The sequence below is a fragment of the Triticum aestivum genome, chromosome 1D (genome assembly GCF_018294505.1).
Source record: "Triticum aestivum cultivar Chinese Spring chromosome 1D, IWGSC CS RefSeq v2.1, whole genome shotgun sequence".
In the NCBI taxonomy this organism is placed as follows: Eukaryota; Viridiplantae; Streptophyta; class Magnoliopsida; order Poales; family Poaceae; genus Triticum; species Triticum aestivum.
This window is the reverse complement of record NC_057796.1, coordinates 344,387,055-344,412,468: the sequence shown is the minus strand read 5'-3', so window position 1 is coordinate 344,412,468 and position 25,414 is coordinate 344,387,055. Positions and strand designations below refer to the sequence as shown.

The 25,414-nt window shown below is 49.4% G+C and overlaps 3 protein-coding genes and 1 non-coding gene across 4 annotated transcripts; 1 reads left to right on the top strand and 3 right to left on the bottom strand.

The window, feature by feature from the left end:
• The first annotated feature begins 1,987 nt into the window (after positions 1–1,987).
• On the top strand, positions 1,988–2,060 carry TRNAE-CUC (transfer RNA glutamic acid (anticodon CUC)). The gene has a single exon. It is a non-coding gene; the product is annotated as a tRNA-Glu (tRNA).
• Positions 2,061–2,838: 778 nt separating this feature from the next.
• On the bottom strand, positions 2,839–5,122 carry LOC123169744 (endo-1,3;1,4-beta-D-glucanase). Its single transcript, XM_044587610.1, has 7 exons — positions 4,753–5,122; positions 4,610–4,631; positions 4,319–4,442; positions 3,718–3,808; positions 3,520–3,609; positions 3,280–3,380; positions 2,839–3,205 (listed from the first exon to the last, which is right to left on the bottom strand). Exons 1-7 carry the CDS (start codon positions 5,021–5,023, stop codon positions 3,035–3,037), a joined length of 870 nt encoding a protein of 289 aa, XP_044443545.1. The 5' UTR covers positions 5,024–5,122; the 3' UTR covers positions 2,839–3,034.
• Positions 5,123–17,847: 12,725 nt separating this feature from the next.
• Positions 17,848–19,090, bottom strand: LOC123169733 (chitinase 2-like). Its single transcript, XM_044587600.1, has one exon. It carries the CDS (start codon positions 19,079–19,081, stop codon positions 18,074–18,076), a length of 1,008 nt encoding a protein of 335 aa, XP_044443535.1. The 5' UTR covers positions 19,082–19,090; the 3' UTR covers positions 17,848–18,073.
• An 891-nt stretch (positions 19,091–19,981) lies between these two features.
• Positions 19,982–23,605, bottom strand: LOC123169720 (endo-1,3;1,4-beta-D-glucanase). The gene is made up of 7 exons (XM_044587592.1): positions 23,337–23,605; positions 23,221–23,242; positions 22,884–23,010; positions 21,156–21,246; positions 20,973–21,062; positions 20,796–20,893; positions 19,982–20,264 (listed from the first exon to the last, which is right to left on the bottom strand). The coding sequence occupies exons 1-7, from the start codon at positions 23,488–23,490 to the stop codon at positions 20,124–20,126; spliced, it is 723 nt and encodes a 240-aa protein (XP_044443527.1). The 5' UTR covers positions 23,491–23,605; the 3' UTR covers positions 19,982–20,123.
• Between the last annotated feature and the right edge of the window lie 1,809 nt (positions 23,606–25,414).

Genomic DNA, 25,414 nt, shown 5'->3' with positions numbered 1-25,414 from the left:
GTAAATACTCTGCGTATACTATTATAAATGAAATGCCAGTACTTGTTGGATTTTTTTTAAGATGATACAACATGTTTATTGCGGGGAATTCTGTCGGATTCAGCACCTTCCACTTCTCTTCACCATGGAGTCGGAGTAGAAGACGCGACCACCACCACCACTCTCGTGGTTGGCATCCCAAGAACATAACACCAAACAGCGACACCTGGCCAACGACTGCACGACTATATACAAGGAGATTCCGAACGCGGACCAAGCATGGGATCAAACGGGTTGTCCTGAGCGACTCTCAAGCGGAGGGGGAGGCGGAGAGGGGAGTTCCTATATGACATGTTCTGCGTCAAAATGCTGCCCTTTCGCACAGGCACGTCGTCGCAGTGCCGATTGGGCCGGCCCACTGCAGTGCGCCGAAAATAGCAGGTGAAAAATTGCAAAAAACATACAGGGCGCGCTGGATGGGAATCGAACAAAGGACTGCTGACTTGTGCACGCACGCTACTAGCCACTACGACGGAAGGGCTCAGTTGACCAATATACAACGGAAACTATAAGAACTAAAGAAAGTACAAGACTTAACACTGTTTGAAAAAATTGCTTTACAATTTTTTAAATTTTAATTAAATTTTGAACGTGCGATTTTGTTTTGAAAAGAGCAAACAATTTTATGATATCACGAACATTTTCAGAATTTGTGAACAATTTTCTAAAGCAAGAACATTTTTTAAAATTTGAGAACAAATTTTGAAATGGAGAACAATTTCGAAAATCCTGAACAAATATGGAAGCAAAAACATTTTTTGAAAACATGAACATTTTCAGAATTTTTGAACAATTTTCTAAAGCAATAACATTTTTTAAAATTTGAGAATATTTTTGAAACGGAGAACAATTTCGAAAATCTTGAACAAATATGGAAGCACAAACTTTTTTTGAAAACATGAACATTTTCTGAATTTGTGAACAATTTTGTAAAGCAAGAACATTTTTTAAAATTTGAGAACAAATTTTGAAACAGAGAATAATTTCGAAATCCTGAACAAATATGGAAGCACAAACATTTTTTGAAAGACTAGACCTTTTCAGAATTGTGAACAATTTTCTAAAGCAAGAACATTTTTTTAAAATTTGAGAACAAATTTTGAAATGGAAAACAATTTCAAAAATTCTGAAAAAATAGGGAAGCACAAACATTTTTTGAATACGTGAACAAAAATTTGAATCCAGAAACTTTTTTGAAATCTTTGAACAAATTTTGTAAAACACGAACATTTTTTACAGACAATGCAGTCTTTTATTTGAAAATATCCTAGCATTTGTTGGAAAGGGAACAAATTTCGAATAATTTGAACATTTTTTCCAAAAATGCGAACATTTTTAAATTTTTAGAATAATTAAACTACCGAATAAGTTTTGGAAATGTGAACAAATTTTAAATATTTTTATGAAAAAAGCAGGACAAAAGAAAAAAAATGGAGAAACAAAAAAAAGAAAAAACAAAGAAAAGGAAACAGAACAAGGAAAAAAGAAAAAAAAAGGAAAAAAAGAAGAAAAAAACAGAACAAGGAAAAACCGGTTTAGGAACCTTCTAGAAGTTTCCCAAAACTAGAAAAAACCGGCTGGAAATCTTTAGAAGGTTCCCAAAACCCGGGACGATGAAAGCTTAAACGGGCAGGCCCAGTCGAACGATCGCCTCGGTCTCCCGTTGTGCGAAACCTCGACAGTATGACGCAACGTATGTCCAATAGGAAATTCCGGCGGAGAGAAGGAAGACGGAAGGGAGCGTGTGGTCGTCTTACGGGTGTTTCTCCCACAGCAAATGTGTTGGGCCTCCTCGCACCGCACCCAACCAGGGTTGGAGATGCCGCCAGCGCTGCACCCTCTCTCATCTCCTTACTCTTCCGGTGCTCAACTAAAAAAAAACTCTTTCGGTGCTACTCCTCCTGTTGTGTCTTAACTTTCTACGGAATGCTATACACTGTACAGCAATTCCGTCGTAGTCTAGGTGGTTAGGATACTCGGCTCTCACCCGAGAGACCCGGGTTCAAGTCCCGGCGACGGAAACTTTTTTCTGTTTTTGTGTGTCAGACACCTTGTAAATCTGTAATATTATATTGGTTTTTTTTTCTTTCAGGAACAAACTCTGTTAATAGTATGTAATACCATATCAGTTCCACCATTCATCATTGTGCGAGACTAGGGCTGGAATTCGAGCCGAGTCGAGCCAACTCGGCTCGACTCGCTAGAGCTCCTTTCGTTAACGAGCTAGCTCGACTCGACTCGTTACTATAACGAGCTCAAACCCAAGATTGGCTCGACTCGTATAACTCGCGAGCTGGCTCGTTTAGCTTGTTAAGCTCGTTCAAGATATGAACATAAAGCCCTCAAATATGATAAAAAATGATTATATATATATTAAACATATATATCACTAAACAATTGTAATTTCCTTGTAACGCATGAGTCTCCTAGGCGGCTGAGCTGAGTGGCTGATTTTTTTTGTATTGGGATTGGCTGATCTATTGTACCGAGCCTAACGAGTTACACGAGTACTCGTGTGATTGGCTTGTTTAACTTGGTCTATAAACAATCTTAAACTAAAGCTCGGCTCGACTCGTTATTCTTCGAGTTTGAGTCGATTAGAGCCGAGTCACGAGCTACTCGTTTAGCTCGCGAGCTTCGAGCTTTTTTTCCAGCCCTATGCGAGACACCTTGTTGATCTGTAATTTATCATATCCTCCATTCACCAATTGCATCGCTTTCAATTAATCTTCTGCACATAAATATGCTGGGCAAATACTCAAATTTCCCATGCAGAGAAGAACAAAAGGAAAGTACGGCTGAATCAAACTAGAGGAACTATTTTATTATTGCATTGCATGCACGACCAAGCTAGGACTAACAAGTTCAGCACTGATGTGCAATTTATTCGAAAGACAAGAGCTCCTATAATTCCATACTTCTGAACTAATGAAAGGCGCTAATTTTCAAAACTAAAAGGGCGACTTGTTCAAAACAACTTGGAGCGATCGAGTTTCTAAGATTCGTGGAGCGAAAGCTCTTGGTGCTTCTTCAGATACTTGTTGAACCAGCTGAGCATGTCTGCACGAGCCTCTTCGGCGGTTTTGACGGCGAACGCGTTGCTGGCGTTGTATCTGCAAGCAAAGCCGTGGGCTACGCCCGGGAAGATCTTCACAAAGTGGTCAATCTGTAAAATGGCACATTAAAATTTAGTGGTCAATCTTCACGAAGTATGAAATGAAACTACTAGTAGGAATGCACCTTCTTGTTCTGATCTAAGGCCTGTTGAAACTGGTGCACTATCGGCGGTGGGGAAGCTTGATCAAGCTCTCCTCCGAGAATCTCAATGGGATGCTTGACCTCTGAGCATGCAAAATGGAGTTACCGAGTTAGAGAAAAGGATATGCAGCGCATTCTTCTTGTGAATGTGAATTTTTAGCATACACGAGGGAGAATAAGCAGGAAAAGCCTAATTAAGTGAGACGGAAATAAGACACGCACCCTTCATGTCATCGACAGTCACTAGTGAAGGGTGAGAGATGACAACCACTTGAATTTCTTGAGACTTTGATAGCTCCACGGCTACCTTTGCTGTTAAGAAAGGGACAAATGGCGTGTTTAGCTGAAGAATGCTACGTAGTAATAAACGTTGAAAATATGAATGCTCAGTGTTGATATGGTCGAAGCAAGTTAACTCACCACCCCAGCAATAACCTCCAACCCCAACTTCAGACACCCCTAGCTTCTTCAGAGCAGCAATAAGCACTTTAGTCTTTTCAGCTGCCTCCACCTGTAACGGCAACGAACAAGATAGAAACTACTCCTGAGACTACTAAACTTCAATGTGCTGGAGAGGCAGCTCGTAGTAAATTGGCACATTGAAGATTGACTACTAGGTGGAGGCAGCTCGTACTAGTAAACTTCAATGCGCCGTCTACCTAGTACTGTTTACACATCTGGTAGTAAATTGGCACATTGAAGTTTCAGCTGCCTCCACCTAGTACTGTTTTGTTTCCTATCCTGAGACTGACACATTCAGATGGAAAAACTGCGGCATTTCTTATGATTAAAAAATACAGTTAAGTGTGCTAGATGCCATTCGTAGGTTACTGAAGATTTTCATGTAATGTGCTGGAGAGAGATTTTTTTTTTCTTTCAAAAATGTACTTGGGAAACCGATGGCTAGTGGACTGTATATCCATTATAGTCTTAGGGAGAGCGCTAGAGTTTCAGTACTGTGCCTTCCGTTATAGTCATACAGACCAACTATTACAAACAATGCAACAAGCAGGATACAAACCGGAGAGTGAGTTTTCAGCCAATCTTGAAATGAAATCTTGGCCTCATCCCTGAAAGGGTCCCCGTGCAACAAATCGGGAACCACGACCAAGTATCCATCATCTGCAACCTGGTCCGCGATTTTCCTTGGGTACACAAGTTATACATGTCGTTAACTTAATTCACCTCAGACAAGTGGAATGAGACTCAAGAATGCAGGCAGGATGAAACAAAACAAATTTGTAGAGAAACAATTTGAAGCAGAATTTTTTTTTTTAAGTCATTCAAACAATGGCAGGTACGTACTACGTACCTGAGTTTTGGCGCTTGGAAGCCTGCAGAAAAGAAGATTCATTGATGGAGTGAGTCACGTACACTGGACTGATTGTCAAAGTAGAAACAGAGACGTTCCTTCCGGTAGCTAATTAAATGGTCTCGGTGATTCTGAGCACTGACCGAAGTAGTCGGAGGCGAGGACGATGGCGCGCGGGGAGCTGCGGGATCCGGTGACGTAGGCCTGGAGGCCGCCGAGGTCGCGGACGAGCTCGCCCGCCTCGTCGCCCGCGGCCGTCAGGTCGGGCGGGTTGTCCAGGCACGGCGTGTGCGAGCCGGACGGCGCCAGGAGCACGAGCCGCGGCGCGGTGGCGGCGGAGGCGAGCGCCGTGGACAGGAGGAGGAGGAGGAGGAGGCAGGGGGCCAACGTCGACCGCACCGTGGCAGCGGCCATGGCGGGCGAAGCGAGGCTGTGAGGTCAGTGGCGTTTGGCTGGTGCAGCGTGTCAATCGGATGACGGAAGGAAGCGGGAGCGCTTGCAGTGTGTGTGTCGCGCCAGGGAATGTGCGGCGTTGCTCGCTCGAGTTTTATATGGAGCGGGAGGACGAGGCAGCAGTGAGTACAAAGGATGTTTTTTTTTCATGTTAATACGTGTCTCATTCATACCATAAATAACAAAGTACAAGTCATGTAAGAACTGACATGATAAAACTGAAAAGATAACAGAACATCTCTCAGCTTAACACCAACGTCCGTCACCTGACTCCGGCACCACCACAGCAGCCACCGAAGAAAAGAATGACGGAGCACCTCCTCACCCGAGCTCGACGCGGCTCCATCGCTGATATGCAGCTTTGCGGACCTCCAAGGTGGCTCACCAAAAGTGAAACTATTGTCGTTGAACGAATCAGACCGGGGCAACACCCCGAACACGCCATCGAACTCCAAATCTGGCACCCCATCATTGTTGGAAATATGAGCAAATTACTACGAGATTTAATCCGAATAAATAGGAAATAGATCATGACAGCAATAGTAGAGATTAAACTAATCATGCGAACTAGCATAGTAGATGAACAGATCACATCTAGGGCACATACTAGAAACATGAATTCTACCACGATCTCAAATATGAAGGATAGAATCACATACGGTGCAGCGGCAGCGGCACCGCCGGCGTTGACGTTGTCACCCATGTCGTCGAGGATGAGGTTGCCGAGGTCAGGGAAGAAGTCGTCGTTCGCGAAGTCGTCGCTGCCAGCAGTCGCGCAAGTGCGCTCCCCAAAAACCCGATCGCCCCTCTCCCGTACAGGATCACGAGAGGCAGGGTTCCGGAGGCCTGCTGTCCCTTCTCCCGGCGCACGCCGAAAGGAGGGATGGAGAAGGCTTGCTTGGCGGCGCAATGATCTGGAACGGTGGTGAGAAACCATACGAAGCGGCGGCGGCTAGGGTAGACGTCTGCCTGACTATATAGTGCGAGCCGGGTAGGTCGTGGGAGTAAACCCCACTTCCGAGTCGTCACGATCCAAAAGAATCAGAAATGGTTCAGTAATTAACGCATCCGTTAATTATTGATTAATGACTCATTAATTTTCCCGAGCAGCAAAAATATAGACAATGTGCATAGCTCTGTCCTCGGCTCGGCTCAATCCCGCAACCCGCGACGCGTCGTGACGAGGCGTGGCGTGGCGAGGCGAGCGAGGAGGAGCGCGCGTGTAGGTCTCATCTTCTTATGCTCATACAAGTGGTAGAAAAGCTCACCTTATAAAGAGGTGCAACTCTCTCTCAACTTCCGGGGTGGGACTAAACTTTAGTCTCACTCACTCCACTCACATGTGTGCATGAATGGGCCAGGAGAATTTCAAAATTTTAGTTGGGCTTCGGGCCAAAGGCCTACTAGCAAAATTCCAACAATCCCCCACAAAGTCTCATTGGCACATCTCATCATTTAGTTCCAAAACATTGTTTATATACCGGTGCTTAGTGGAGACTGTGAAGTTGAACTTCCACTTAGAGATTTATGCTACACTAGATCACAACTTAAATAGTGGACTATGCCTTGAACTACAAGTTTTTTGTGAGACTAGTTTCACACAAATTCTTGACCGATATTGGGCTGCCGCAAGGCTTCCCCGCGGGTGGAGCGTATACGTCGTACTCCAGGGCCTTTTCATCAATTTATTAGAGAACACCCAATTCTCACAGACTGCGACGTTAACAGTCAAATTCATATAGGTGTGTTCCTCAGAAGATGTTCTGCAGGACAACATCTCTGCTTACCCGAATAAGCCACTTGGAACACATTAAGATAAGTATCAACCTGCCATGCAGATCAGGAGAGTATTGCATCTTCACGGAGTGGGATAGTTAATATAGGGATACTCTCCTCCCAGCTGACCAACAGCTTGTCTCCCACTTCTACTTCACGGGATCTCCGATCACATAGAGTGGGTTACCACTATGGACAACTCATGCGGTGGGTCTCAAACCCATCTCCATCGATGCATTATCTATCACATTACGTGATAGACCCTTTGTGAAGGGATCTGCCAAGTTTTTCGACGTTTGGATATAATCCAACGTAATAACTCCGGAGTTCCTCAATTTTCTGACAGATTTTAGTCTCCTCTTCACATGTCTTGAGGACTTCATATTGTCCTTCGAACTGTTTATCTTGACGATCACAGTTTGATTATCACAGTTCATCAGGATAGGGGGTATTGGTTTTTCAACCATAGGCAAGTCCATCAAGAGTTCACGAAGCCACTCTGCTTCAACAGTGGCAGTGTCCAATGTTGTGAGTTCTGCTTTCATAGTCTGCTTGCAAGACTTCCAGGAAACAGCGCCACCATCAAGTGTAAAGACATAACCACTTGTGGCCTTTATCTCATCAGCATCAGAAATCCAGTTTGAGTCACTATAACCCTCCAGTACCCTTGGATACCCGGTGTAGTGAATCTCATAGCTCGCGGTGCCTTTCAAATAGCGCATAACTCTCTCAAGCGCATGCCAATGATCATCTCTCGGTTTTGACACAAACCGACTCAGCTTGCTCACAGCAAAAGAGATGTCAGGCCTCGTGGCACTCGCCAAATACATAAGCGAGCCAATAATCTGAGAATACCTCAGTTGATCTCTAGCAATCCGTCGATTCTTTCGAAGCAACACACTAGCATCATATGGAGTTGGAGAAGGTGTGCAGTCGCTATACCCAAAACGACTCAAGACCTTTTCCACATAGTGAGACTGAAGCAGTGTGATCCCACCATTCTCATCTCTCAACAGCTTGATGTTTAAGATAACATCAGCTACTCCTAGATCCTTCATCTCAAAACAGCGAGATAAGAAATCCTTAACCTCCTTGATTAAATCAAGTTTGGTTCCAAAGATCAATATGTCGTCGACATACAGACAAAGAATAACTCCTTCGCCCCCACCATAGCGATAGTACACACACTTGTCACCATCGTTTACTACAAAGCCGACAGCAGTTAATGTTCTTTCGAACTTCTCATGCCACTCCTTAGGAGCTTGTTTAAGGCCATATAAAGACTTTAATAACTTGCACACCTTTCCTTCCTGACCAGGTACTACAAAACCATCTGGCTGATCCATGTAAATTTCCTCCTTCAATTCTCCATTGAGGGAAGCCGTCTTAACGTCCATTTGATGAACGAGAAGACCATGTGAGGCAGCCATTGATAGTAGCACCCAAATTGTGGTCAGTCTAGCCACAGGTGAGTAAGTATCAAAGAAGTCTTCACCTTCTTTCTGGGTATAACCCTTGGCCACAAGCCGTGCCTTGTACTTTTCAATCGTACCATCAGGTCTAAGCTTCTTCTTGAACACCCACTTACATCATACAGGTTTGCACCCATAAGGACGGTCAGTGATCTCCCAGGTACCGTTAGCTAAGATGGAATCCATCTCGCTACGAACAGCTTCCTTCCAGTAGTCAGCATCAGGAGATGCATAGGCTTCTGAAATAGTCCTGGGTGTGTCATCCACACGGTACACAATGAAATCATCACCAAAAGACTTTGCAGTCCTCTGTCTCTTACTCCTCATAGGAGTTCCATTGTCACCCTCAACAGGATTCTCAACGTGTTCCATCGCAATGGTGGGTTCAGGAATTACAGCGAATTCCTCACTAGATGGAGTAGGTATCTCCTGATTTGATGAACTCGACATATCCTTCATAGGAAATATGTCCTCAAAGAAAGTTGCATCATTCGACTCCATAATCGTACCAACATGCATGTCGGATACCTCAGATTTTATTATCAAAAATCTATAGCCGATGCTATGAAAAGCATAGCCCAGAAGAACACAATCCACTGTTTTTGGTCCAACCTTGCGCTTCTTGGAAATTGGTATATTGACCTTCGCCAAACAACCCCAAGTACGTAGGTAAGAGAGTTTCAATCTTTTCCTTTCCCATTCCTCAAATGGAGTCATGGTCTTATGCTTTGTGGGAACTCGGTTTAGGACATGACACGCAATCATTAGCGCCTCCCCCCACCATTCCTTGGAAAGACCCGATGTGTCTAACATGGTGTTAACCATATCAGTTAGAGTTCGGTTCTTTCTTTTAGCTACCCCATTTGACTGAGGTGAGTAGGGAGGCGTCCTCTCATGGATTATACCATGTTCCGCACAAAATAGATCAAATTCATTGGAAAAATACTCTCCACCACGATCGGACCTAAGCCGTTTAATTTTTCGATCAAGTTGGTTCTCTGCCTCAGCTTTATAGTTTTTGAAGAAGGTTAAAGCCTCATCTTTTGATTTCAGAAGATACACATAACAATATCTAGTGGAGTCATCAATCAACGTCATGAAGTATCTCTTTCCACCTTTTGTCAACACGCCATTCATCTCACAAAGATCAGAATGTATAAGCTCTAGTGGCGCCAAGTCTCTTGCCTCTGCAGTCTTATGGGACTTGCGAGGTTGCTTAGCTTGCACACATACTTGGCACTTAGAGCCTTTGACAGTAGAGATTTTCGGAATTAAATTCATATTGGCCAGCCGCGTCATGCAACCAAAGTTAATGTGACAAAGTCGTGAATGCCAAATATCAGACTCATTATTGTGGCAAACATTATTAATAACTTTAGTGCAAATATCTGACAAAGACAGGCGGAACAAGCCTCCGCTCTCATAGCCTTTTCCAACAAATTGTCCATACTTAGAAATTACAACTTTATTGGATTCGAAAACCAACTTAAAACCATCTCGACATAAACGGGAACCGCTAACGAGATTTTTATTGATGGACGGCACATGATGAACGTTCTTCAGACGCACGGTCTTCCCCGAAGTAAACTTCAGATCGACCGTACCAACACCTCGAACGATGGCATGTGACCCGTTCCCTATCAGCACGGGAGAAGTCCCTGTTGCCTGGTAAGAAGAAAACATGGAGGCGTCAGAACAAACATGTACATTGGCACCGGTGTCAATTAACCAATCAAGGGATTGAAATACTGAAAGGATGGTAGGAAAAATACCGTACCCTGATTCCTTCATATCAGTATCACCGATGACAACATTAACGGACTTGCCGCTCTTCTCATGTTCGCGCTCCTCAAAGCGGTTAGGACACTTCGGAGCCTAGTGATTAGGATCACCGCAGACATGGCAAAGTCCCTTCCCCTTCTTATGAGAATTCTTCTTGAAGTTGGTAGAATGTGATGGCTTGTTCTTTGTATCAAACTTGCCTTTGCCCTGAGTTTTGTTCTTGTTATTTTTGAACTTGTTGGGCGGGAAGTTCTTCTTCTGTACCATGTGGGCACTAGAAGCTCCCTCAGCAACTCGAGCACGTGTGTCCTTTGCTCTCGCCTTCTCTTCAACATCAAGAGTACCAATGAGATCCGCAACGGAAAACTCCTGTCTCTTGTGTTTCAGGGAAGTAGCAAAATTGTTCCACGAAGGTGGAAGCTTGGCAATGATGCCTCCGACAACAAATTTGTCCGGCAACACACACTTGAAGTACTCAAGTTCTTTTGCGAGCGACTGTATCTCATGAGCCTGATGTACAACAGAGCGCTCATCAGTCATCTTGTAGTCATAGAATTGCTCCATGACGTACAACTCGTTGCCGGCGTCCGAGGCACCAAACTTGGCCTCGAGCGCAAACCACATATCCTTGCCATTGTCAAACGACATATACGAATCCACAATGGAGTCATCAAGAACACTCAGAAGAGCGCCTTTAAAGAGAGTATCGATCTTCTTAAAAGCTTCCAGCTGTGCTGGATTAAGATCGCCCTCAGGCTTGCCCTTGGTGGCGTCATAGCAGCCCATGGTCTGAAACCAGTAGACTGCTCTCGTGCGCCACATCTTATATTGCGCCCCCTTAAAGGCAGGCGGCTTCAGATGCGCAGCAAAACCACTCGGAGTAAATTGCCTATAATCAGGTTTTTGGATTGTTGGAAATATGAGCAAATTACTACGAGATTTAATCCGAATAAATAGGAAATAGATCATGATAGCAATAGTAGAGATTAAACTAATCATGCGAACTAGCATAGTAGATGAACATATCACATCTAGGGCACATACTAGAAACATGAATTCTACCACGATCTCGAACATGAAGGATAGAATCACATACGGTGCAGCAGCAGCAGCACCGCCGGCGTTGATGTTGTCGCCCATGTCGTCGAGGATGAGGTTGCCGAGGTCGGGGAAGAAGTCGTCGTTCGCGAAGTCGTCGCTGCCAGTAGTCGCGCGAGTGCGCTCCCCAAAAACCTGATCGCCCCTCTCCCGTACAGGATCACGAGAGGCAGGGTTCCGGAGGCCTGCTGTCCCTTCTCCCGGTGCACACCGAAAGGAGGGATGGAGAAGACTTGCTTGGCGGCGCAATGATCTGGAACGGTGGTGAGAAACCATACGAAGCGGCGGCGGCTAGGGTAGACGTCTGCCTGACTATATAGTGCGAGCCGGGTAGGTCGTGGGAGTAAACCCCACGTCCGAGTCGTCACGATCCAAAAGAATCGGAAACGGTTCAGTAATTAACGCATCCGTTAATTATTGATTAATGACTCATTAATTTTTCCCGAGCAGCAAAAATATAGACAACGTGCATAGCTCTGTCCTCGGCTCAATCCCGCAACTCGCGGCGCGTCGTGACGAGGCGTGGCGTGGCGAGGCGAGCGAGGAGGAGCGCGCGTGTAGGTCTCATCTTCTCATGCTCATACAAGTGGTAGAAAAGCTCACCTTATAAAGAGGTGCAACTCTCTCTCAACTTCCGGGGTGGGACTAAACTTTAGTCTCACTCACTCCACTCACATGTGTGCATGAATGGGCCAAGAGAATTTCAGAATTTTAGTTGGGCTTTGGGCCAAAGGCCTACTAGCAAAATTCCAACAATCACGACTAAGACGCCGAAGGAGGGAACCATACCTGCCATCCACGAACCACGAACACAGCACACGTTCCGTCTTTCAGATGTCGTTGATGCAGACCACAATCTGCATCCGCTCCTGGACTACCTCCGAAGTTCCACGCCGACACTGGAGCAAACGCCGGCGCAACGACGGAACCCGAGGACACAGGTCCACCATGAGGATGCCGTCACCGTCACGACATCCTTACTTGAACAGACTGGTTTCCAAATCCATCCCCAACCATAGGACCGATGGCCTCGTCAAGGAAGGATCTGAGGAATCTTTATTCAGCGTCGTCATCATCGCCACCGAAGCCAACACGATGAACAGCCTAAAGACCTAGACTACAAGAGAGTAAAAATGATCCACGCGCGTGGATCCGGCGACCCCCTCACCACTGACGACCGAGGTCGCCGGCGGAGGGGAGCCACCGAAGAACGGCACTGAAAGATGGCCTCTCCTGGCGGCCGCCAGGGAGGAGAGAAAAACGATATCCAGACGCCTCTACACGCTGGCCGGCCACGTACGCTAATGTCGAGCACCTCATCAAACCTTGTTCAGCTCGCTTTGGTTGCGTTCACTTTCACCCGCTTCATAGATAACGTCACACGGTCAAACGATACAAGGCGTTAAATAAACCTCTTACCAAGCTGATCAAAGGTACTTCCTTCTTTTCAAAATATAAGGCATCTTTGCAGTGGCGGAGCTAGCAGAAGATTCAAAGGTACTTCCTTCTTTTCAAAATATAAGGCATCTTTGCAGTGGCGGAGCTAGCAGAAGATCTCGGGGGGGGGGGGGATCAAACAAGAAATACACATCTTTTGGGGGGGGGGGCTAAATAGCTAAGCTCTCCTTAATTTAACACTCCAAAAAAATTTCTTCAGTAATTAGAGCAACTCCAACGAGCCAACCCAAACGGACGGCGATTTTGTCCGTTTTTTGTCCGTTTGGGTCGGCCAGGCAGACACGGATGTCCGCTTCCACGTTTGGGTCGGCGCGTGCGCCCAACGCTGGCCTGACCCATTTTGACGGCGCTGCAAAAATAAACGCATGCATATTAAAAGAGAGAAACAACATTAATTAAACATTAAAGCCGGCTACGAAGGCCGGCGAGAGTCCACGCGTCCACATTTGCATTTAAAAAATAAAGACAGCCTAAACTACGAGGCGGCGCGCTGCTCTAGGCGTCGTCGTCGTCCTCGGGGTCCGTGAGGTCGATGAGCATCGGCGCCGGCCCGGCCCAGGCGAACGCCGTGTTCCAGAGCGCCGTCATGTCGGGCGCAGGCAGTGCCGGCGCACGGGGGGGGGGGGGTGCGGCCGCCTGTGCAGCCACGGCCTGGCGCGCCTCCTCCTCGGCCTCGCGCTGCTCCTCCTCGAGGTCGCGCTCGAGCATCTCGAGGTACTCGCCGTCGCGGCGCTCCTCGGCCACCCGGATCTGGCGCGAGTGCTCGAGGTACGCCTCCTCCTGCGCCGGCGTCGCTCCCACCTAGACCGGCGGCGCGCGTACCCACTCGCGCACTACTCCCGTTCAGGAGTAGCGCTCGATGGGGGACGACTGCGGCTTGATAGGGGACGGCGGGGCCACCGGCGGCACCACGCTGTCGCCCGCCGCGGAGAGGGCAAGTGCCTGCGCCATTGCCGACTCATACCGAGCATCCTCTTCCTCCGCCGCCTCCACCCTGCGCCGCTCGTCCTCCTCGCTCTCCCGGTAGACGGCCGCAAGGGCCGCCTGGTAGGCGTCCTCCGCCGCCTGGTCCTCCTCGCGGACGACGAGCGCCGGCGGCGGCGAGCTCCGGTCGACCTTGCGCACGCCCCGTCGCCTCGCCTCCTCGTGCTCGAAGGCGAACCACCTCGCCCAGTTGGGCGAGTCGGATGCGTAGGCGGCCTCGCGGAGCTGCTCCGGCGTCAGCAGCGCCCGCCGGCGCCGCACCTCCTCCGCGTGAGCCCGAGCCTCCGCGGTGCCGCCGGCACTGGGATCCTATCTGGATCCAGATGCCAGTCGTGCGGCAGGGTCACGTCAGGATATGGCAGAGGCTGGCGGTGCTGCCAGTGCCACTCCGCCTGGTGCACTAGCACGTTCACGCGCTGCCTCTGCTGGCGAGGCGCCGGCGCCGGCGGAGGCGGGAGGAACTCTGAGGGGAGAGGGGTGGCGGGGGCCTTGCCCTTGGCCTTGCTGCCGCTGGCGCCGGAGAAGAGGTCCATCTCGCTGTGGTTGTGGTGGCTAGGGTTTGCCGGCGACGGGGGAGCAAAGCTTGGCAGATGTGGACGGCGAGTTTGGATGAGGACGGCCCCGCCGCATGGTCGGCTTAAAAAAGGACGAGCGCTGTCGCTAACGCATGGGCCCGTGGTCATAAATTAAGCTGACCGCGTGGGCAGCGGGTAGTTGGACGGTCGTCATGTGGGGACGCGGCGGACAGCGAGAAGACGCGCGAAGCGTCCGTTCGGCGTCCGCGCCGACGCATTTGGGACGCAAATTTGGGCCGCAAATGCGTCGGCGCGGACGCGACGCGGACGTGATTTGGGTTTGGATCGGCGCGTTGGGCCGCCACTTTTGTCCACGCCGACCCAAACAGACGTAAGCGGACGAAATGGGTTGACCCTTTGGAGTTGCTCTTAGGCCAGGGCTGGGGGCAGTCACCACCCCAGGACTGCATGTAGCTCCGCCGCTGCATCTTTGACTTTCCATGATTTTTGATACACTAGTACATGAATTGAACTTGTGTAGACCATATCATCGTATTTATCTTGTAAAATAAGTTATTCATATGTGTTTATACATACAGTCTTGCTAAAGCACGTCTAGATGTGCTATAAGTATTGCACATCTAAGTCCTATATCATTGATTTTACATCGAGATTCGTGTAGATATTTTTTCTTTTTTCTTTTTCATCTTTATGCTTGATTCACTCATTTAGATGTGCAATAACTAGAGCACATCTAGATGTGCCCTAGACACACCCACATACATATTATGTACAAATACAATTATGGTAAAATAATAGTCAAAGTTACGTGAGGAATACCATAAAATAGTCAAGTACAACTTATTTAAAAAAGAGGGTAGTATCTAAACTACTCCCTTCGTCCCACAATATAAGATCGTTTTTCAAGGTAAGTACGAGATATAAGAAAACCAACAAAGCACCACGGTTGGATTGGATCCGCTATTCATCAAACAAAATCACGGGAGTGGTAGAACTTCCCATAAAGAGCCTCTAGCGTCTAATGACAAACGACCTCGCAACTCCTGGATTTGCCACCAATTCCTTGCCCTCTCGCTTCGGGCCGAGGAGAGTCGACATTGTAAACAATTAGAGGACCAGGGACTTAACAACACCGTCACGTGACTCACGTGTGTATGAGAGGAGGCAAACGAAAGCACCCAATGCCAGGCTCGAAAAAGCCTCAAGAGACGATCCAAGCCAACCTAAGAACGCTGCCATGGCCGGAGGAGACATGCAAATACCAACAACACGCCCAAGAGGATTACAACACTAACACATGGTTGCCGCAGAGTCCGCCAGTGTCGACCATGGTTTTCACCAAAGCGTTAAGTTGGGGAGGTAGGAGAACCTCCACGACGCGTCGAAGGGGAAAATGACACCAGTAAGCATTACCAAAAAAATGAGACCAACCCAAGGATTAATCCTCGTTGGCATTTTTTTTATAGGAGAAACTCCGCGAGCATCACGGGTCAAAGTCAGGACTTGAACTCGGGTGGGCTGGCAGCAGGGAAAATATCTGGTGCACCGGAGCTTGTGGTGCTACTGGTGCACCGATCTCACATTGTGATTTTAAAATGTTTAAAAAATTCTGAAAAAAGATAGCACACTCAAACAACATCAATGTAGGTTGTCGCAAAATTTTAAGTCAAAATCCGAAACATTACATAAAAACAAAATTGACAAATTCAACCCTGAATAGTATATAACATAACTTGGGCTTTAGATTCGGCCCATTATCACACTGATGTCAAATTTGTCATTTTTGTATCTCAAAAAATATTTCAAATTTCTGTACGAAACTTTATGACATCATACATTGATGTTGTGTTAACATGCTAGAATTTTTTTAGTTTTTTTAAAATATTTTATGGCATCCGGTGCACCGGTAGCACCACAAAGTGCGGGTGCACTGGATACATTCCCGTTGGCAGCAACCTCAGCTGCCCAGCCAACGGGTCGACGCCCCGTCCTCTCACCAGTAAGCATTACCATCATCGATGTCAAATCGTTGAGCTTTCTGTCGATACCTCCCACGCACCTTGCTATAGAACCATAGCCGTCGAGCACACCCGAAAGAGAGGCTCACCACGGTGAATCTAGAGCTCCAGATATGGATTAGTGTCCGGCTGCCACCATCGACAACAGCCTCGCCAGGATCACCCGCCGTTGCACCTTCCCTCCCCACCCCTATGCACCATTCACATAGCCATGGGGGTACCGAATACTGTTGCCAAAGGGCCCGCTAGAGAGCCGCCTGTGAAACCCACCTTCTAGGGCTACGACCCCCGCATCCAAGATTCCACACTACCGCTTGCTGTCAAGTCCCTCATCTGTCGTAGGATTGACGAGCAGGCTCCTCCTTCTGCATCATAGGGCACCCCTGCCTCATGATCAAGGCCGGATTTGGGCGGCCGCCGAGCCGCTTTCATCGAGTGTTTCCTGCTTGGTGAGAGTCTGCACCCCAGAAGGTTCAGCAGCGACACCCGCATTTGTCGTGCATGAAGACCTACGCTCTGCTACTCTTGCATTGATGGCCATTGCTCAAGAAGGGAAGTAGGGTTTTGGGGAAGATTTGTGGCGAAGGGCGCAAGAGCATTGTGTTAACCATAGTGCATTCACTCCTGGCAAGCTGGGGAACTTCAACTAGTTAATTAGGCGTGTATATCGCAATTGTCGATGTCATTAACGGATTTAGGGCATCTCCAATGTGGACCCCTAAAACGGACACAGTATCCATTCACGGATGCGTCTGCGAACAGTGATATAGGAGCCGATCATCCAACCCTATACATCAAATGTCTGGACACATTGAAATGAAATTTGAACAAATTGGATGATGTTCATGCAAACCGGACGATTTTCATTTAAATCCAACCAAATTCATTACATTTTTGACACATTTCAATTAACCAAAAGTAGACATGACATGTTTTAACCTAGTCTAAATCTTCGCAGGCAGTGTCGGTGTCCGTATTCGACGCTTTTTCTTCCCATGTACAGAAAGGTTAACGGTCTTGAGCTCGAAGAAGTGAAGTTGCGGGTCGCCGACGAGGGAAAAAGTAGAACATGGGACACGGTCCACATAGACACCAGGCGTGTCCACGTCCGTGTCACACGTCCTATTCTTTGTCCCCGGAGCCCGTTGCGTGGACGTTGCCGATCGAGGTGAGGTCCATGATCGAGATGGATGGACTGGCCTCATGGTTGTTGTGGCCGGGCACGAACCGCACGGGCGTCGTGACCGATGCGGAGCTACTGACGTCCACGATCGTTTGCGCCTGTTCTACACCCGTCTCCGTGTCGATCTCCGTGAACATGGCGTCAGTCTCCACCCGCAGGACGCGCAGCCGCCATCACTCGCGACTGATGTTGCGGGCGCTGCACATGGACTTGTATGGCGCCCGCTCCTCATCCAGAAAGGCCAGATTCTCTGTCAACTAAATTTGCCATCCTCGACAAACACCTTCTATTTGCCATGGTAAAAAAAATCTGACGTAAGATATATAGTGGAGTCCTTTGATAATGTTACTTTTTTGAAACCCTAACCTATAAAGCAGTAATTTGATGCTATTCACTCCGTTACTATCGCAAAGCCATCGTAGCGGTGCAACACCAGCTCCCGTGACTCGTTCGTCTCGTCTCATTTGCTCTCATGTCGTCTCCAAAAGTCTGGCAGAGTTTTCCATAACCAGGGCCATTCCATCATTATTCGAGTATTATAGCTACAACCGAGTTTATTAAGCCTTAGCAGGCCGAAAGAAATGCTCGCTGACGCACGCGAGCTTTCACGGATCGAGGCAACACGCTCATCACATTACACAGTAGTAGAGAAGAGAACTCCTCGAATCACACATACATGAATCACATGCACATGCCGGTGGTTTTCACTGCGCCGCGAGCCCAGCCGAGGCGCCGCTGGTGAACGGCCTCTGGCTGTTGCAGTCGAGGTTGCTCCCGTAGCCGACGCCGAGGACGTCGCAGTAGCGCTTGTAGAACCCGATCCGGTCGGCCACCCGGGGGTCCTGCCCACGCCCGCACTCCAGCCCGCCGTTGATGATGTTGGTGATCACGCCGTACCCGGGCACCCGGCCGGCCGCGTTGTCCGCGGCCGTCGGCGTCCACCGGCCCGTGATCACCGCGTGCGACGACGGCTTGTTCGCCTGCGGGGTCATCCAGAACCACAGCGCCGTCTTGAACGACACCACCGGGTCGGCCGCCACCAGGTCCGGGTTGTTCAGCAGGTCGACGCCGATCGCGCGCCCCGCCGGGCCGTAGTTGTAGTTGAAGGAGAGCTGCATGGGGCCGCGGCCGTAGTAGCGCCTGCCGGGCGCGCACGGCCACTCCGGCCTCGGCTGGCAGTAGTCGGACGGCGGGTCGCGCTCCTGCTTGAAGCAGTAGCCCCAGGAGAAGGGGCCGTCGGGCGCGGTCGGCCACCCGCCGGTGGTCTCGTGGGAGGTCTGGCCCAGGAAGGCGGCCACCTCCCGCTTCCGCGTCTCGACGCTGAGCCCCTCGGACGTGCCGGCGAAGGCCGGGAACGCGGCGGCCGCGGCGAGGAACGCCTCGTAGGTGTAGAACCCGCGGGCCAGGCACGCGGCGTCGTTGCGGTGGAGGAGGAGCCGCTCGAAGAGGTCCTTGGACACGATGGACGCCACGCCCTGGCCGCCGGGAGCGGGGCAGCCGCTGCACTGGCTCTGGCAGCCGGCTCCGCACCACTCAGAGCCGCTGCCGCAGAACCCGAAACGGCTGCAGCAGAGGCAGTTGGGGCACGTCGCGCCGCCGGCCTGCGAGCCGCAGGTCTGGGCGCGAGCGGCCGTGGCGAGCGCCGCGGCCAGGACGGCCAGAATGGCCGTCGCCGCCGTAGCTAGACTCGGAGCAGCTCTCGGTGCCGACATGGTTTGGTGTTTGCTGCCTGATAAGGCGCGATGTGCCGTCCTTTTATTGAACAAAAATTCTGGGGTCAATCGACGAGAAAGGTCGTCGGCTGCTAGAGTTTTTACTTTTTATTTAGGGCATGTGCGGCTTTTGCCGCGTGCCACGTTCATCGAACATGCAACATCACGTCCTGTGCTTACTTTGATTCAAAGACTTTTCTTCGATTCGCAGCCTGAAATCTTATCTTATATTAGTATAATGGCAGGACAAAAGTGTTAGCAGCCGGCCACGTGAGCGAACTGGTGATCTATAGTGTACTGTGTACGCTCTGGTTCTTTTTACTTCCCGTATTATATTTATGTCAAACCAAACTCAAAAAAATTGATTAAATTTATAAAAAAATATTTATCTCTACAACACAAAATATATATACTACGAAACTACATTTCATAACGAATCTAAAAATGTTGATCTGGTATTGTGTTGATGCTTTTTTCTATAAGTATGATTAAAGTAAAGATATTTTAACTTCGGATAAAAGTTATATGCAGACTAAAAAGAGCCGGAGGGAGGGAGTACTATACTAGTACAGTTTATTAGGGGCTGCGATCCGGTTGCCTGCAAAGCAGTTAACAATGCTGCCCTGTTTCTAGAGGATTTTTATTGAACCGGATTTTTGTTGAACCGATGTGTCATAGGTGGCTCAGAAGCTCCCCTGTTGAGCAGAACTCAACGAGCGCCAGCCCAGTAAGGCAAAGAACAGTGCACCAGTTCACTGCACTGCAAGTGCAAAAAAATGAACTCAGTGGGGCGCAACTGTGCAGTGAACTGAGCGCAAGCATAAATATCAGCTCCCAAAACTGCAAATATCACATTTCGTTACAGTACAATGCTACTTCCTCTGTTCATAAATATAAGATGTTTTGAATATTTCAATATAAACTACCGAAATAAGTGAACAAACACACTAAAATATGTCTATATACATTCGATTCACAAAAGAGTTAGAACGGAGGGAGTACATTTCAGTGGATACAGGAGCAGACTCCTAAATTGGGGCTGCTACTTCAGGTTCTCGTTAAACCAACTGGTCATGTCCACCATGGCTTGCTCGGCCCATTTGACAGCAGTTGCGTCATCGCTGTTGTATCTCACAGTCCACCCATGGGACACACCAGGGTAGATCTTGACAAAGTGACGAATCTGTAGGCCCAAATATAATGTCAGGATGTTTCTCTAAAATAAATCATATCCGGATGAGAGGTTTCGAGCTCTAGTTCTGCAATGATCTCCTACCGATAATGTGTTTCTCCAATCAATCCACAACCTACAGTACTTTATGACATCTTTCTCCGTTTTCCATCATGAACACACACTTTCAAGAAACAGTAGGTCAGCAGCATAATAACACTAGGTCACCACCATATGAATCTAAAACAAGTTCATTTGGTTATAAAGTAAAAAAAAAGTGATTTCTAGTTGTAGAGGCTTGATGGCTCTTAATATGGAACGGATGGAGTACATGATTTGGGAAGAAGCACATGATGCCATGGAAATTAGAAGGTGCACCAGCTACAGGTTGAAACTTGAAAGTAATAAAATCTCACAGCATTCTGTTGAGACACAGTTTGGCACCGGTACGGTTTCAAATTTAACAGCTTGGTCATATCACATATTATAGACCTTCAGTAAAGGGTTGACTTGAAGATCAGGTTGTTTGAAATGAAAACTTACCCCTGAGTCGGATAAAATCTGCTCGAACTGCTTGACCAATTCAGGTGGGGACATAAAGTCGGTTTCAGCTCCAAGTATGGCAATGGGGCATTTCGTCTCTGACATATGGCACATGTCGTAGTGTAAGAATTTGAAGTGTTTCAAATAGAACAGCATTAGTGCATCTCTAAAATTTACCTTTTATATCATCAACACTAACAAAAGAAGGGTGAGACATAGCAGCTGCCTGGATCTCATTAGCCTTCGCTAACTCGGTAACTAGTTTTGCTGATATGTGGAGAAAATAAACACAATGCTCAGAAGGCTATAACTTCTATTTTTGAGTTCAGATATAAAGAAACACAGGAGTTCTTAGCTTACCACCCCAGCAATAACCTGCAGCCCCGATACTAGACGCTCCTTGTTCCTTTAGAGCGGCAATTATTCGTTTTGCCTCTTCAAATTCCTTTTCCTGCATAAAGGAACAATTTGTTCGTTTATGTTAGATGGATTAACATCAGAAAGAAACACACTAAACATTCCTTTTCCTATGAGGTGAGGAGGCTCATTCCCCGACAGGTTAAGTGTGACATCTCCAATTTAGCCATCTTTTTTTTTTGTGGGGATCCAATTTAGCCATCTGACCGGCCAAGACAAGAGAGTTTCTCCAAAGTGGAGAAACTGAACATGAAAATATCATACATCTTCTTACGAAGTCATCTCAAGCTGCCAAATGTTGTTAGGCTTGGGTCTATTGCTTTTATCATCATTCCCCACCCTTGGTTTACTTTAGCTAACACTGTGTAATGGAAGTACTAAGAAGGCCAGCAATGTCATGCGATGTAAACGGGTATGATTACGCAACATATATACCTTAAACATAAACTGAAATCAGGTGGCCTGAAGTTCTGAACGTTTGCAAAAATAAAAGGAATAAGTATATTTTTGGTCCCTCAACTTTACTGATAGTGTAAAAATGGTCCCTCAACTTTAAAACCAGACAAACATAGCCCCTTAACTTGTAAAACCGGATACTTTTCGTCCCCCCGCCAGTCAAGGTGGTTTTGGGCTGACATGGACCTGGTATTGACCTTTGACCTCGCCATATCAGCGCCACGTCACACAGAACGGTCTGAATCTCTCTTTCTCTCTCCCGACATGGGTCAGCGTGTCGGAGTTGTACATGCCAGTGGTGTTTGATGTGTCGCGGTAGCTGACAGGTCGAAGAGCTGGTTTTTCTAGCTATAGCAGGACGACGGTGACGGATGGCCATCCAACAGACTGTACATTGTCGATCTCGCCGAGAGCAACAGACACGCAGGAAGGACTGAGCTCGCCTCGACACGAACGTATTGAAGCTGATCGATTCCTCGACACGCACGTACACAACAAGGAAGCTGATTGTTTCCTCGACACGCACGTACACAACAAGCAAAGCTGATCGATTGCTCATGTGCAAGCTAGACATGCAAGCCAATTTGCCGCTGGCCTCACGTCATCTGCCCTGTCGGCGTCGACGAGGGGTGCGCGCATGCTGTCGAGCACGGGAACGCCATGGACGTCGGGCCATGCATGTTCGACCGCTCGGCACGCGGACACCGGGTCGTACGTGTTCGACCGCTCAGGCGCTCAGCATGCACGTCGTCCAAGTGCTCGTCGTCCATACGCTCGTCATCTAGCTAGCTTTTCACATGAGCATCCAAAGCCAACTTTGTTGTGTATGCCAAGCCCGAGCGCCACGGCGCCTGCATCCCTTCCGGTGCCGGCCGCATGACCGGGACGGTGAGCATGGCGAGAGCCAACATCCCATGAGCCAAGCAGCACGGACGAGCATGTACACAACATACAGTGCGGTCGCTGCTCGTGACGTGGCAGTCTAATCCGGATGACATGTCAATTTTCTGCTCAAAACCGAGTCTACGTCGGACGAAAACTACTGAAGGTGGTAAGGGGACTAAACTTATCCGGTTTTATAAGTTGAGGGACCATGGTTTGCCGGTTTTAAAATTGAAAGACTATTTCTATACTTTCAAAAGAGTTGAAGGACGAAAAATATACTTATCTGAAAATAAAAGGAACAAGGTTGCAGGGAATCAGGGGACAACAAACCGGGGCATGATCCTTTATCCACGCTGGAAATGGTCTATCGGCGTTTTCGTGTGAATATGGCTCCCCATGTAAGAAATCTGGCACCACAACCAAGTATCCAGACGAAGCGACTTCATCAGCTATCTTCCTTCACGAGGTAAGAAATTTCATCAGAATCCGCTTAATTGGTCGCGGTAAATTGTCGTAGCCCGTCATAATAATAAAAGGATAAAAAGGCGGCAAAAACTAGTATGTTCAAATTTAACAAGAGTGCTAAAATCTCAGCCGCAAATCGTGCGAGGAACACTCCAGTGATCTACAGTACTACTATTTGTCCAGAGTACAGGTAAATGTATACCTCAGATTCGGCGCTTCAAACCCTGCAAGGGAGAGGCCAAGCGCTCTTAGTTAACCGTTAAGCCAAGCAGAGGGGAGGAGCATTTGGGAGCTCTGGTCGAGGGGGGTACGTATTACCGAAGATATCGGAGACGAGGATGACTGCGGCTTTGGACCCGGCGGAGCCAGCAACGTACGCCGCGATCCCGCCGAAGCCGTCGTCGACGACCCTGCCCTCCCCGCCGGCGGGGTTCAGCGTCGGCGGGTTCGCGCAGCACTGCGGGCTCGCCATCCTCACTCAACGCCTGTCTCCTGGCGGCGAGGCTGCGCGGAGTTGGGCGTGGGAGACTGGCCGCGAAGCGAACGCCTTGGTGGGCTGGGCACGTATTTGTTTCGAACCTGCTGGCGTCGAGGCGGGGGATTGTTGGTGGGGGTGATTCCGTTTGATGCGATGCGATAAGATGCTTCCTTGGTCGTCGGGGTCAGATGCTTTCTTGTCGCGGGTCTACCGTCTACCTGCCGCGGCGACATTTCCCGCGACGGCCCAACCCGCTTGCTTTATTTTGGGTCTATTTTATGTCCACTTTCTCAATTTCTATGTTTAGTCAAGACGTATCAGGTGAAAAAAGAAAATGAAATCAAGGGGTAAGAGCAACTTCAACGGGCCGACCCAAACGGACGGCGATTTTGTTCACTTTTTGTTCGTTTGGGCCGGCTAGGCGGACACGGGCGTCCGTTTTCGTGTTTGGGTCGGCGCGTGCGCCCAACGCTGGCCCGACCCATTCTGTCGGCGCTAGAAAAAAAAAGAATGCACGCATATTTAGAAAAATATTAATTAAACATTAAAGCCGGCCGCGAAGGCCGGCGAGAGTCCACATTTGCATTTAAGAAAAATAAAAACAACATAAATTACGAGGCGGCGTGCTGCCCTAGGCGTCGTCGTCGTCGTCCTCGGGGTTCATGAGGTCGATGAGCGTCGGTGCCGGACCTGCCCAGGGGAACGCCATGTTCCAGAGCGCGTTCATGTCCAGCGCAGGCTGTGCGGCCGCCTGTGCAGCCACGGCCTAGCGCGCCTCCTCCTCGGCCTCGCGCTCCTCCTCCTCGAGGTACTCGCCGTCGCGGCGCTCCTCGGCCACCCGGATCTGGCACCAGTGCTCGAGGTACGCCGCCTCCTGCGCCGGCGTCTCCCCCACCCAGACCGGCGGCGCGCGGACCCACTCGCGCACTACTCCTGTCCAGGAGTAGCGCTCGATGGGGGATGGCTATGGCTCGGGCTCCGGCTGCGGCCCCGGCTCGCCTTTGACGCGGCGTCGGGGAGGGGACGGCGGGGCCACCGGCGGCACTACGCAGTCGCCCGTCGCGGAGAGGGCAAGGGCCTGCACCATTGCCGCCTCGTATCGAGCCTCCTCTTCCTCCGACGCCTCCGCCCTGCGTCGCTCGTCCTCCTCGCTCTCCCGGTAGACGGCCGCAAGGACCGCCTGGTAGGCGTCCTCTGCCGCCTGGTCCTCCTCGCGGACGACGAGCGGGGGCGGCGGCACGCTGCGGTCGACCTCGCGCACGCCGCGTCGCCTCGCCTCCTCGTGCTCGAAGGCGAACCACCTCTTCCAGTTCGGGGAGTCGGATGCGTAGGTGGCGTCGCGGCGCTGCTCCGGCGTCAGCAGCGCCCGCCGGCGCCGCACCTCCTCCGCGTGCGCCCTAGCCGACCGCGGCGCCGCCGGCACTGGGATCCTCTCTGGATCCAGATGCCAGTCGTGCGGCAGGGTGACGTCGGGGTACGGCAGAGGCACGCGGTGCTGCCAGTGCCACTCCGCCTGGTGCACTGGTACGTTCACGCGCTCCCTCTGCCGGCGAGCCGGCGCCAGCCGAGGCGGTAGGAACTCTGAGGGGAAAGGGACGGTGGGGGCCTTGCCCTTGGCCTTGCTGCTGCTGCCGGCGCCGGAGAAGAGCCCCATTTGGCACGACTTGGGTGGCTAGGGTTGGATAGGGTTTGCCGGCGACGGGGGAGCGAGCTTGCCTAGATGTGGACGGGGGCTGGCTGGATGAGGACGGCCCCGCCGCACGGTTGGCTTAAAAAAGGGCGACCGCCGTCGCTGACGCGTGGCCCCTGGTCATAAATTAAGCTGACTGTGTGGGCAGCGGATAGTTGGACGGCCGCCAGGTGGGGACGCGGCGGACAGCGAGAAGGCGCGCGTGGCATCCGTTCGGCATCCGCGCCG